The sequence below is a fragment of the Mirounga leonina genome, unplaced genomic scaffold (genome assembly GCF_011800145.1).
Source record: "Mirounga leonina isolate KUSES-001 unplaced genomic scaffold, KU_Mleo_1.0 Mir_115, whole genome shotgun sequence".
Classification (NCBI taxonomy): Eukaryota; Metazoa; Chordata; class Mammalia; order Carnivora; family Phocidae; genus Mirounga; species Mirounga leonina.
The window spans coordinates 87,793,887-87,807,434 of NW_023270268.1; the positions used below are offsets into that span (position 1 = coordinate 87,793,887).

Here is a 13,548-nt window from a genome sequence, read left to right on the forward strand (position 1 = left end):
CTTTCTCCTCTTAACCACCAAGCACCTTATGCAACAGACATGGCAGAGATCTGACATACCTGAGACCAAGCAATATTAGGTATCCAGACCACAGATCCTCTATTATTCTTGGAAAAGCATGAGGAGTGTATGTGAAGTTTAGTGCAAAGAACTCCATAGAACCTAAAAGCAAGAGACTTAACATCTAGTTCTAATTTCACCACTAATTAGGGGTCTCAGACAAGTCCTCTGCCCCTTGGTTACATTTTCAGGTTGCCCTATCTGTCTTATAGGGCAACCTAGGGATAAAACAGCGACAATAAAAGCATCAGAAAAAAAAATTAAAATGTAATATAAAGATATTATTTCCCTATAATTTTGACATCTAGAGTTAAAATGATTGAATTATACCTCAGCGTGCTTAACACTACCCTGAATATTTCTCTACCCTTGCAGAGAGAACCGCCAGAGTCCTCCCCTGATCCCCCTCTGCCATCAGACCCCTTGTGGTGTGCTGGGTGAACGCAGGCCTTGCTGGGCAGTGTCTCTCGGGGCATTCTCTCATTCTGTCCCTCCCTGTCTGTCGTCTGTCCCCTGGCCTGCAGGTTGCTGGCAGACTGATTATCCATGCAGATGAGCTGGCCCAGATGTGGAAGGTGCTGAGTCTCCCAACAGATCTGTTTAACAGTGTGATGAATGTGGGCCACTTCACGGAGGAGATTGAGTGGCTGAAGTTTTTAGCTCTTGCTTGCAGTTCTCTTGGAGTTGTAAGTGAACTTTACTGCTTTTTGTTCCTTACAGGAAAAGCTCTGTCTGGGCCTGGAAGAGTAGTACCTCTGTACACACAGTCCATCTCCTGGGCTGAGGACGAGCATGCCCGTCTTGTCTACTTCCCTTCCTCTCTGAATTAGGTCATTCCTCTGCTCCTCAGCCAGAAGCAGGGGGGAGGAGGAGAGAGGGGGAAACTGTCATCAGACCCTGGGGAGAATTTACTAGAATGTGGCTTCTGGATTATTTATGAATTTCAATCATTGCCCTCAGATTTATTTCCGTCACCACTCCACTCATATTCCTAAAGATACCCAAGAGCCAGCTGCAGGAGATTTGCTTGTACTTGGGTTCCAGACACCTAGAAGGTAGACCAATGGAGCCTTTAAAAGAGGTGCAGCCTTACAGAAAACTACTATTTGATAAGCATAATTGGATACAAAAATCAGAGATGAGAGAGCAGGAAAGGAGAAATGAGGCTATTTCCAGACTTACAGTTACGACATCATCATGGCTGTAGGATGCTCATACAAATTCATGCCTTTTCTAAATTTGACTTGATTTACAATTGGAAAAGGAATGTTTCTGTTTTAAAGAAAAAGATACTGCACCCAGTTCATATAAAAGCTTACATATGGACTCACTCTTACTGAGCACCGTTATAATAGATTAAATGAAAATGAATCAGAAACATGGTTTTTTTAAAATCCCGGAATATGCGCAAGTTTGAAAGTTAATGAGAAAATTATTGCCTCTGCCAAAAGCAAATGGTACACGAAGATAGTTTGAATCAGTCAACAAATCTAAACACCATCTTTTTCTTTCTTCTTGAAAACGTGTGGATGCATATCTGACATTTTTGTTTCTGACAAAAGTTATGAGAAATATTACCTAGTTCAACTTTTCCTATGGGCTTCCCCTGCAACTTTCATTATAATCATTTCTTTAGAGACAAGGAGAGGAGAGGCCATTCATGGTTTTTTGTCTTCATTGTCCTGTATAGTAATATGATGTAATGAATAAATTGCTCTCCTCCAAAGAGGAGAGGAAAATGCAGCCTGGGCAGATGTTTTGTCTACCAGCACTACCACACTTCTGTGGAAATAGCCCCAAAGATTGAGGGAAGTCCAGGAGGAAAAATTAAAAATGGACACATTTTCTTAAATTCTCATAGGGTCACAAATTTACTCACACTACACGCAGAGATGGCTGGGGTGGGGAGGTGGGAACGTACTTTATCCGTAGTTAATTCTGATCTTCCTGATTGATCTACCCTACCCACAGAGGGTTGAGTAGGAAAATAAGTAGATTCAATTCAATCTAGGAATTTTAGTCTGATGCAGTACCGGAAACAGCTTTGAGGTAAATGCCCAGTCTCTCAGAGTTTTCCACACGACTCCGCTCTTCAAGATGGCAGCGGAGTGTGTAAGAGGGAAATGGTGACTCCAGAACCACAGAGCCATCAAGCAAAGGGTTTCCCACATCTCTTGGTCCTTGGAAATGCATGGGAATAAATATTGTCTGTGTGGTCCCAGCTGCTTGCAGCCTAAGTCCTGGGTCTCTTCTCTCTCACAGCACGATGTCCATGCCCAACCCCCCACCCCCCCGGCTGCCAGCTCATCGCCATTCTGGCAGGTTCTGAGGGCCTCCCTGAACCCTTTCAGGTTGCCCTCATCTGCTCCCTTGCTCCAGTCGTCTCCTGCACAAACCCTCACCACCTTGTGAGATGTGTGAGTCCTCTCCTTGTCCATATACCTCACAGTAACAAAAAGTGACTACGGAATACTAAATTCCACTCCTCCCTCTGCTGAGCTCACAGGGCAGCTGCTAGGTTTACTTTGGTATGTCTGCCTCCCCCACTGGGGAGGGGAAACCATGAGGTGAATTGCATCTTTCTACCTCCCTTTCAAAACGAGGAGGTTGGATTAGATGTTTCATAAAGTTCTTTCATCTCTAACATTCTGTGATTCTATTCTGCCTTCTCTACTTCCACTGAGACACCCTCAGGTCTGCTTTGGATAACAGTGAGGTCCTGAGGTATCTGACTGTGCCCCTCATCATCCCAACATCATAGAACACCCAGAGGTGAAGTCAGCCTGAAGGGCTAATCTGTAAATAAAGGATGCCCTGTGAATCCAGGAACCAGGCCCATTATACCCATCTGTTTCATGTTGGACTATTGCTGGGAACTTCATGTGGAGGTATGAGGGTGTCAACATCTGGTGGAGGCTTTGCAGTCTAGTTAAACCATATATCCTTAGAGCGCCTGGGTGGCTCAGTTGGTTAAGCATCTGTCTTCGGCTCAGGTCGTGGTCCCAGGGTCCTGGGATTGAGCCCCACATTGGGCTCCCTGCTCAGTGGGGAGCCTGCTTCTCCCTCTCCCTCTGCTGCTCCCCTTGCTCGTGTTCTCTCTCTCTCAAATAAATGAATAAAATCTTTTTAAAAACCCCATATATCCTTAGAGGCAAGCCTAGGAATTTCTCCTTCCTTTGCCAATTCACCAGCCAGCCATGATCTCCGTGCCATTTAGAAAAACCAGTTCCCTCCTTTCGTCAAATGGCAGGGACTTTCTTGAGCTCTCCCAGTCTACACCCAGGATTCAAAAGACTGTGGCATGCAGACCTGGATTCCTCTTCCCTCTCAGCACTCCTTCCTCTAGACTAGCTTATATTCCCTCCTGCTCCACTGGGACTGATTATAGAAAAGGAAGATTGTGTTCACTGGAAGGAAGGACATGTTTTTTAGCAAATAAGTCACTTTCTGAGCCTTTCACCTCTGGGTTTGTGAGTCTCAGAAGATGCTTACAGGCTCTCTTTATCAAGTGGATCCCCATCTGACCAAAAAATCTTGTGCAACAAAATGCAGATCCTTGTTTACTTTAGATTTATTTAAGTTTTCCAAAAAACTCTAGTCCAGAGAATTCTTTATCCAGTCATCCATGTATAAAATATTTTAAAATATATTTTTTTAAAGATTTATTTATTTGAGAAAGAGAGAATGAGAGACAGAGAGCATAAGAGGGAGGAGGGTCAGAGGGAGAAGCAGACTCCCCGCCGAGCAAGGAGCCCGATGCAGGACTCGATCCCGGGACTCCAGGATCATGACCTGAGCCGAAGGCAGTCGCTTAACCAACTGAGCCACCCAGGCGCCCAATATTTTAAAGTATTTTAAAATTTTATGAGGACGATAGAACTTAAAGGTTTGTGTTTGAATGATTAACAAAAGATACTGTTTAGAGTAGAAAGCACCTGTATTACCTTGTAGGGCTGCCGGAACAAAGTACCCCAGACTGGATGGCTTAAACAACAGAAATTTATTTTCTCACAGTCCTGGAGGCTGGAAGTCTGAGATTAAGGTGTCTGAGGCCATTGCCCTTGGCTTGTAAATGGCCATTGTCTCCTTGTTTCTGTCTTTTTTTTTTTTTAAGAATTATTTATTTATTTGAGAAAGAGTGTGAGTGAGTGTGGGGAGGGGTAGAGGGAGAGAGAGAGAAACTTTAGGAGACTCTTTGCTGAGCTCTGAGCTCAACAGGGGGCTTGAGCACAAGACCCTGAGATCATGACCTGAGCAGAAACCAGGAGTCAGACGCTTAACTGACTGAGCCACCCAGGCGCCCCTCCCCGTTTCTTCACATGGCTGTCCCTCTGGGGATGTATGTATCTGGTGTCTCTACATCCTAATCTCCTCTTCTTACAAGGACAGCAGTCCTATTGGTTTAGGGCCCACTCTAATGACTTAAACTTTATTACCTCTTCAATGGCCCTATCTTCAAATATAATCACATTCTGAGGTACTGGGGGCTAGGGCTTCGGCATATGAATTTTGGGTGAACACAGTTCAGCCCTGAACAGCACCCCAATCTGGATGAGCCTGCAGGAAGAGAACAGCAGAGCAAAGGCAGTAGGGGATTTTGTTAATTTCTTAATTAGTGGAGATGACAGAGTTCATTGCACACATGCGTGCAGATCTCCCCCAACCCCCTGTCACGCTGACCTCACGTCACGCTCGTGCCCCTCCATCACCCTCCTCCCTGGAAGCGCCCGGCACACGGGCACAGTGCTACATAGCAGTTTACATGTGAGGACTCCCAAGGGCAGGTGAGGGTCAATGAAAGGGGCCCGCTGCAAGCCCCAAATCTCTTTGACATTCTGTGGTTCACCATTTTAAAATTCACGTACACTGAGGATTCCATCTCATAAAGTAGCAATGTTTATCAATGTAAAGAAACAAAATTTGAATACTAAATCAAGTGAAGTTAATAATGCAAACAATGTTTAAATCATTTGTCACCGGGTAAAACCGTCTCTCTAGGAAGATGGCCAAGTTGATTCAGCATCCTCCTATACCTGCTGATACATCCCCACTTACAGCCCTGGGTAACACACACCAGTTAAAGGAGCATCCTGTAGACACTCACTCTGTTCAGGGGGAGGAAGGGAACAGAAGAGCTCACAGCAACTGCAGAGGAAGAACAATGCTGGCCGGCCTTCTGGGGAGATACAGCAGCTGCCTTTTCCCTCACCCAGGCACACCCAGCTCACCCCTCAGGACTCATTTTTCACTGATCCCTGGAAGGTGTTTAAGGATAATCTGCACATCATCTGTTTTGGTCAGCTACCCTGGTAGACATGCTGACCTATGTTTGCTAATTCAGAACTGAACAATCCTGTCTTCAAATCACTTCTTTCCTTTACCCTCGTCATTTCACTTGTGAAATGTATATAAAGAATAGGTTTACATGAAAGGCACAAGTGAGTAACACCTAATTCTGAACATGATCTTTTAATGTTGAAGTTTCATTGTAAGGAGGACTTGCTCCTGTACCATAAACCTCTGGCATCCATCATCTAGTTCTTCCCCAGCAACAACCAGGTGAATGTTATGTTATATAAAATACTAGGTGTTCGGATTAGATGGAGCTACATGTTTCAGAAGAACTGGTTTTAATGTTCAGCATCACTTTTCCTGTAGCTGGGATTCCTGTCTTCCCAGGGCCTGACCCTTCTCCTCCCTCCTTCCCCCTACTGTGGCATTGCTCCAAGCACCGCCGGAGTGTATGAGCTAGACTAATGACCTCAACTCTTCAGAGGTAAGATTGGAGAGCAATAAGAAGAAGAAATAATTTTAATTTTTTAGAATGTAAAATCAAATTCTCCTTTAGCGAGGTCATTCTGATGAAAGTAATAAATATCTTAAAGTATTCAGCAATTCATAAACTTAATTCCTTGAGAGTATCCCTCCAACAAAGAGAGGAAAGGAAAAAAAGAAAGACACCCAGTACATCAATATTTTTTCGATGGAATTAAATGATGTTTGGGTGTAAAAAATTCAAGCTTTCCAGAATATTACATCATTCCCACTTCATTTTATGAGAGCAATATTTTTGTTTTCTTTCTTGTATCTAAACTGATCTTAGTGGGGGTGCCTGGGTGGCTCAGTCTGTTAAGCCTCTGCCTTCTGCTCAGGTCATGATCTCGGGGTCCTGGGATCGAGCCCCACCTGTGCTCCCTGCTCAGAAGGGAGTCTGCTTCTCCCTCTCCCTCTGCCCCCCTAGCCCCTGCTCCTGTGTGTGGGCACACACGCTCTCTCTCTTTCTCTCAGATAAATAAATAAAATCTTTAAACAGATCTTAGGAATTTAGTTTGGAATAGTGACCTTCTCATTTTATCTTATGACTTTATAGACCATTGCCAAAACTCTCAAGATAGTGTGCGAAGTGTTATCATCTGACCATGACAGTGGACCTCCCCGGATCCCATTTAGCACCTTCCAGTTTCTCTACACATATATTGCCGAGGTGGACGGGGAAATCTCTGCCTCTCATGTCAGCCGAATGCTGAACTACATTGAACAGGAAGTGTAAGTAAAATGTTACCCATCAGAGGGGAAAAAATATGGGGAAAACAAACCTAGCAGGCCATGATACAGTGAGGTTACTACATTATACTGCTCTGGGGACAGAAAAGTGTTGTGAAGAACAAGAACTAAGGACCCAGGTGACTGACTCACGCTCAGGTTCACCTAGTAGGGGAGGAGTGGAGGAGGAGAAGCAGGCTGCCAAGAGGTCAGAGAAAAAGAAGGCGATGAGGGCAGGAGCCACACAATTCATCTGGAGTGAGACAGTTAATATACTGTCTTTTTAAAGATTGTATGTTCAATGAACTAACCCCAGATATATGTTTTTCCCAAACAGAATTGGTCCTGATGGTTTAATCAAAGTCAGTGACTTTACCCAAAACCCCAGGGTTCGGCTGGAGTAAAAACACAGTTTTGGCCATTTTAAAGGAAGATAACAGAGATGATTGTGCTTCAGAATGACTGAACCCCACGTACCATCTAATGTCAGTTTTCTTTTACAACTGGTCCACACTAATAAACAATTAGGCAAACATATGAACTCAGAAATGTGTGGAATTAAGGTGTAAAATTGTTGGAACAAAACGAGTACATTAACAGAAGATGCATATCCTTCCCACATGGACACTGAGTGAAACCAGTGCTTCTAACCAGGCATGGATAGAAAATGTGTCTCAAGTCAAAGCCAGGCTGTCAGATTTTCACAGGTAGCATGTTAACCAGACACAGTTTTGATGTTTTGTGATTATGAAGCACAGAGAAGTATCTTCTACATAGTCAATCCATATTTTTACCAGTTTAGTTCTCCATTTGTTGGTATGATGCTAGTCACTCACTCACGCACTCACTCAGTAATATTTGTTGAGTTTAGCTATATACGAGGAATGGGATGCCAGATAAAACACAGGACACCCAGTTAAGTTTGAATTTTGGATAAGCAAATAGCTTTTCAGTATTGTTTTTGTTTTCATGCTAAACCTGGCAACCCCAGCTAGGAGCTATGCTGGCTTCTGGGCATATACAAATAAATCATATCGGAATTCTGCCCTCTGAGATAGCTCACTGTCTAACATGAAGACAAGACATAACTCAAATCACTTTTTTTTTTTTTTGAGAGAGAGCACACACAGGGGGGCAGGGGCAGAGGGAGAGGGAGAGAGAGAATCTTAAGCAGGCTCCATGCCTAGCATAGAGCCTGACCCAGGGCTCAACTTCTCAACCCTGAGATCATGACCTGAGCTTGCCCCTAACTGACTTAGCCACCAAGGCGCCCCTGAACTCAAATCATTTTAATGCGAATCTCTCTGAGAGGTACCCATAACATGTTACAGAGATCAGTATTAAAGTGGCAATATCAGCAGATTTTTCTGACACCATATACAGATGTAATGAGACCCTCTTGGGAATTGCCCTGCATGAGCTTAAGACCTCTGACAAGGTCACTGAAAGATTTTTCTTTCATCCAGGAAGCCCATGAGATGAACAGGCTGTGGGGTTATTGTTCTTAAGGCCAAGCGTGCCAAGGTTGCTGGATTCCTTCTCTCTATTATGCTCTTTTTTCTTGAAAGCTGTTTTTGTTTAAGAATCATGTTAGGGTGCCTTTTCCTTTATACATATCTTCCTTCGGAATTGGGGAGAAATTAATCTGTTAGCGTCTAACTCAGTAAAAGAATATTGTGAAGGGACGCCACCATAGGTCCTTTAATTTGGCCTAGAGTGAAGTACTAAACAGAGCTGAAACACATTCTACCCGCTCCAGTCATCCGGTTACACCTGCAGGGGTTGGGCAACAACCAATTCCCCCCTGCTGTCTGCCATCTTAGCCAATGCAGCCTATCATTTATATCCACTCGGGCACCTTTGGCTGTTGGAAAAGGCTGCAGCCCTGCAGGCAAATCCTGGCACTGGAATTAACTGGGGCTAGAGAATGAGAGAAATCCTTCAACCTGCCCCAGTCTCTTGGTTTCTGTCTCACTGTGATCAAAGAATTCCAATATGCTCTTCCCTGGGAGTGGGGAGTGAAGGGCCATGGCACAGAGGGAACAGCCCCCCTTTGAAAGGTCCTAAAACAACAAGTTAAGGTCATAAATGTAATAGAAGCAGATGGGGCCTTTGTATGTTTGAGAAAACAGATTGAAACTAGAAACCAGACCTCAGTAGCCCTGAGCATAATCCCTCAAGAGTGAGGCTAATGAAACCACAGTCATCAAAGTGAATAGTGGACCCAGATACGAAGTCACTGATGGCGCTGTAGCCACCGGATGAAACTCAGCATAACCGGGAGTGCCACCTGTTCGTCTTCTAACCCACCACGTGATGTTCACCATTTTCCTCTCCTGCCCTGGCTCACGGTGGCAAGGCTTCCTCTAAGCCACTGAGACTGATTAGCCCCAGATGCTCATGGACAGCCCCTATAGCACATCTGCCAAATTAGCCTACCTCAGAGGTCATCCCGAAGGTGAAGATCAGCTTTGGCCTCAACCTGCACCGTGCTGTATTCACAGTATTATAAAGACGGTATAAATGATCATCACCAACATGTATTAAGCACTTACTATGTGCAGTCCCTATGCACACGGTTTTACATACATTGTCTAAATTTTCTTTACAACCTGATCTTGTAAACTCAATATTATTCTACCCATTTTATAGATGAAGAAACAGCCTTAGAGAAATTAAGTTGTTCACTGCTGCTGGTCAGAAGGCGTTTGAATCCAGGTCTGTCTGACTCCAAGCTTGGGCTGCCTTGTTTGCTCAATGCCTTTTTTAGTAGTTTCTTCCCAGAAACAGCCTCTAAGATAAGGATTTAAGTGCAAGTAGTTTATTTAGGAGGCAATCCCAGGAAGAGTGGAAAGGGAGTAGGAAAAAGTAATATAGTGATGGAAAGAAAGCCAATAGACCATGTGTTATCAAGCCACTAATCCCTAAAGCGCAGTCATGCTGGAGGACTCCAGGAGACAGGGTAGAACACATCTAAGAATTGTCCCAACCTGAGGGATGAGGAAGCTCTTCATCAGTGGCTATGGGTCCTTCCTCACCAATTTCCTGTCATTGACTAAGGATTGTTTCCAGAGGCATTGACTTACTGGCGTTTCCAGCTTGCCTGGCTTAAGGCCTGAGATTTCTCCTTTTGCTGCAGAAAAAATGCTCTCAGGTAGAAAGTCACGGGTGTTTACAAGAAGCAGCCTTTGAAGGCATTTGCATGGGGTACCACCAACATCTGCTACAATGCCTTACAGAGAGTTTAATAAAACAAAAGTTTAGCATTTTCATCACAGTTGTTTCTTTCCTTGGGTCAGGCACAAGTCAGTAGGGGCTGCAGGGCAATAAGTGACCGACACCATGTGAGTTCAAATCACACTTGACCCTCAAACCTGGCACATTGTCCCAAACCAGCAGTTTCTTCCTTATGATGAGATCATTGCAAAGGGGCTTTCTTGGTCCTTGCTGCTAATAGACCCTTGTCAGATCCATCCCATTGGCCTTCCTCTCATGACCAGAAATATTTGAATCCTAGGATGATCTCAGTTAACCTGAGACCCCTGTAAGATATGGTTTATATTTCTCCTTTAAAAAGAAAAACATTCAGGAAGCAATAAAATCAAGATTTTATAAAGAAAAAGAAATGGGTTCTTTCTTTCCTAAATTAGGCTATTTTGATTAAAGTGAAGACTGCATATACATTTAAAGCTTCAGTGGGAAATGCAAAGATTATGGCTCAATTCCATGTTCTCTGTGCTTCATGCCCTCTCTCTCCGTGATACCGTTCAATCAGGTAGTTTCTCTAACTATCCTTAGTTAACCAACATCCAAGATCGACAGGGCCCTGCAACAGAAGGAGCTGGACAATCACATGTGAAAAGTTGGTTTTGAATTAGGTATATGAATAGGATTCTTAACCTGAAATCCTTGGAGAGGTTCCTGAATGTTTCTGATAATTATATATACATATATATATGTATATATATATTTACATATACATATGTGTGTGTGTATATATATATGTATATATATGTGTGTGTGTATATATATATATATATATATATATATATATATATATATGAAATGTGCACATTAGCATTTTTCTGGGGAAAAAATAGAAAGCTTTTAGCAAATTCCCAAATTATATATGATCAAAAAAGGTTAGGAACCCTTGGGTTATTAATAATTCCAGAAGGCACTGAATGGCTTGAGGAAAAGCAACAGGGCAGCCTTGGATCTTCCTAAGCAGAACTGAGCTCATTCTTCCAACATTTATTTTATAATCCAGTCTACAGCTTCTTTATTTTTGAATCTTTTATCCTGGCTATAAATCTTAACTGTGTTTTTAGATTTTCATATACTTTGCAACTTTGGTGGTTCTATAAACTGGAGCTTGGTTAACATGAACAGAGACTTTCACACTTCAGAAGTGAGCCAATGGGAAAAGCCATTGGCCCAATGCTCTAAATTATAAAACATTGCCTAGACCAGGCAGAGTCACTAACCATGACGCTAGAGAGACCTAAAGTTCCATATTAGGCTCAGAGGGGTGAGTCCTGAATAATCCTAATAACAGACCATCAAAATATATAAAGCAAAACTGACAGAACTGAAGGGAGAAATAAACAGCCATATAATAATAGTTGGAGACATGAATACCCCACTTTCAATAATGGATACAACAACTAGAATATAAATATAGGACTTAAGTAACACAATAAACCAAGTAAATCTAACACATATACAGAATCAAAAATAAAACTGGAAAGGTCACAAATTTGTAGAAATTAAACAACATACTCTTAACCAATTGATCAAAAAAGAAATCACAAGAGAAATTAGAAAACACAAACAGAACATACCAAAACTTAAGGGATACAGTGAAAGTAGGGCTCAGGGAAAAATTTATAGCTACAAATGCTTACATTAAAAAAACAAGAAAGATCTGGGGCGCTTGGATGGCTCAGTCAGTTAAGCATGCGACTCTTGATTTTGGCTCAGGTCATGATCTCAGTGTCGTGAGATCGAGCCCCGCAATGGGCTCTGTGCTCAGCGCAGAGTCTGCTTGAGATTCTCTCTCTCCTCCCTCTACCCCTCCCCCTGCTCAAGTGTGCCTTCTTTCTCTCTCTTTCTTTAAAATAAATAAAATTTAAAAAAAAAGATCACAAATTAACCACCTAACTTTATAATTTAAGGAACTAAGAAAGAAGAAAAAACTGAAGCTGAAGCTAGCAGAAGGAAAGAATAATAATTAAAGCAGAGATAAATGAAATAAAGAATAGAAAAACAGTAGGGAAATCAATGATTCTTCAAAAGATCAACAAAATTGATAAACCTTTAGCTAGATGGACTAAGAAAAAAAGAAAAGACTGAAATTACTAAAATCAGAAATGAAAGGGGAGACATTACTACTGATTCTACAGAAATAAAATATTTATAAGATAGTATTATGAACATATTGGATAACCTACATGAAATGGGACAAATTCCCAGAAATCAAGACCAAGATTAAATCATGAAGAAATTGAAAATCTTAATAGACCTATATCTAATAAAGAGATTGAGTCAGCAATCAAAAATCTCCTTACAAAGATAAGTACTGGACCTGAGGGCTTCACTAGTGAGTACTACCAAACATTTAAAGAAGAACTAATATTAATTCTTCTTAAACTTTTCCAAAAAATTGAAGAGCAGAGGACCCTTCATAATACATTTTATAAGACCAGCATTATTCTGATATCAAAGAAAGACACTACAAGAAAAGAAAACTATAGATCAATATCCCTTGTGAATATTGATGCAAAAATCCTCAACAAAATACAAGCAAAATGATTTCAGTAGCACATTAAAAGGATTATACACCATGACCAAGTGGGATTTATTCCTTGGATGCAAGGATGGCTCAACACATGAAAAATGGTCAATATAATATACCACATTAACAGAATGAAGGGAAAAAACCCACATGATTATCTCAACTGATGCTGAAAAAGCTTCTGACAAAATTCAACATCCTTTTATGATAAATACACTCAACCAAACAGAAATAGAAGGAAACTACTTCGAGGCATTTGAGTGGCTCAGTTGGTTAGCGTCCAACTCTTGGTTTCAGCTCAGGTCATGATCTCGCAGTTGTGGCATCAAGTCCTGTGTTGGGCTCTGCGATTGGCGTGGAGTCTGCTTCAGATTCTCTCTCCCTCTCCTTCCCACTCACACACTCTCTCTCAAATAAATAAAATCTTAAAAAAAAAGAAGGAAACTACTTCAACATAATGAAAGCCATTATAAAAACCCATAGAGAACATCATACTCAATGATGAAAGACTGAAAGCTTTTCCTTTAAGATCAGGAACATGCAAGAATGCCCATGTTTGCCACTTCAACATAGTACTGGAAGTTCAAGCCAGAGCAATAAAACAAGAAAAAGAAATAAAACACATTCAAATTGGAAAGGAAGATGTAAAATAATCTTTGTTCACAGAGGTATGCCCTTATATGTAGAAAACCCTAAAGATTGCACCAAAAAAACTGTTAGAACTAATAAATGAATTCAACAAAGTAGCAGGATACAAAGTCAACAAACAAAAATTAGTTGCATTTCTATACAACTAATAAGGAACAATCTGAAAATGAAATTAAGAAAACAATTACATTTACAATAGGCTTCAAAAAGAATAAAACACTCAGGATTAACTTAATCAAGGAGGTGAAAGATGTACAGTGAAAACTTCAAAACAATGATAAAAGAAATTAGACACATAAATAAATGCAAACACACTCCATGTTCATGGATTGAAATACTTAATATTGTTAAGATGTCAATATTATCCAAAGAGATTTATAGCTTAATCCCTATCATAATCCCAGTGACAGTTTTTGCAGAAATAGAAAAACTCTTCCTAAAATTCATATGGAATCTCAAGGGACCCTGAATAACCAATACAATCTTGAAAGAGAACAAAA

At 41.5% G+C, this 13,548-nt stretch overlaps 1 protein-coding gene across 1 annotated transcript in view; it reads left to right on the top strand.

The window, feature by feature from the left end:
* Positions 1-7,147, top strand: part of ROPN1 (rhophilin associated tail protein 1) — a 28,514-nt gene extending 21,367 nt beyond the window's left edge. Inside the window, exons 4-6 of the mRNA XM_034990343.1 lie at positions 585-746; positions 6,431-6,606; positions 6,941-7,147. Of these exons, the coding sequence (XP_034846234.1) occupies positions 585-746; positions 6,431-6,606; positions 6,941-7,007 (405 nt within the window). The 3' untranslated portion in view covers positions 7,008-7,147. The remainder of the gene's footprint in view (positions 1-584; positions 747-6,430; positions 6,607-6,940) is intronic.
* The last annotated feature ends 6,401 nt before the right edge of the window (positions 7,148-13,548 follow it).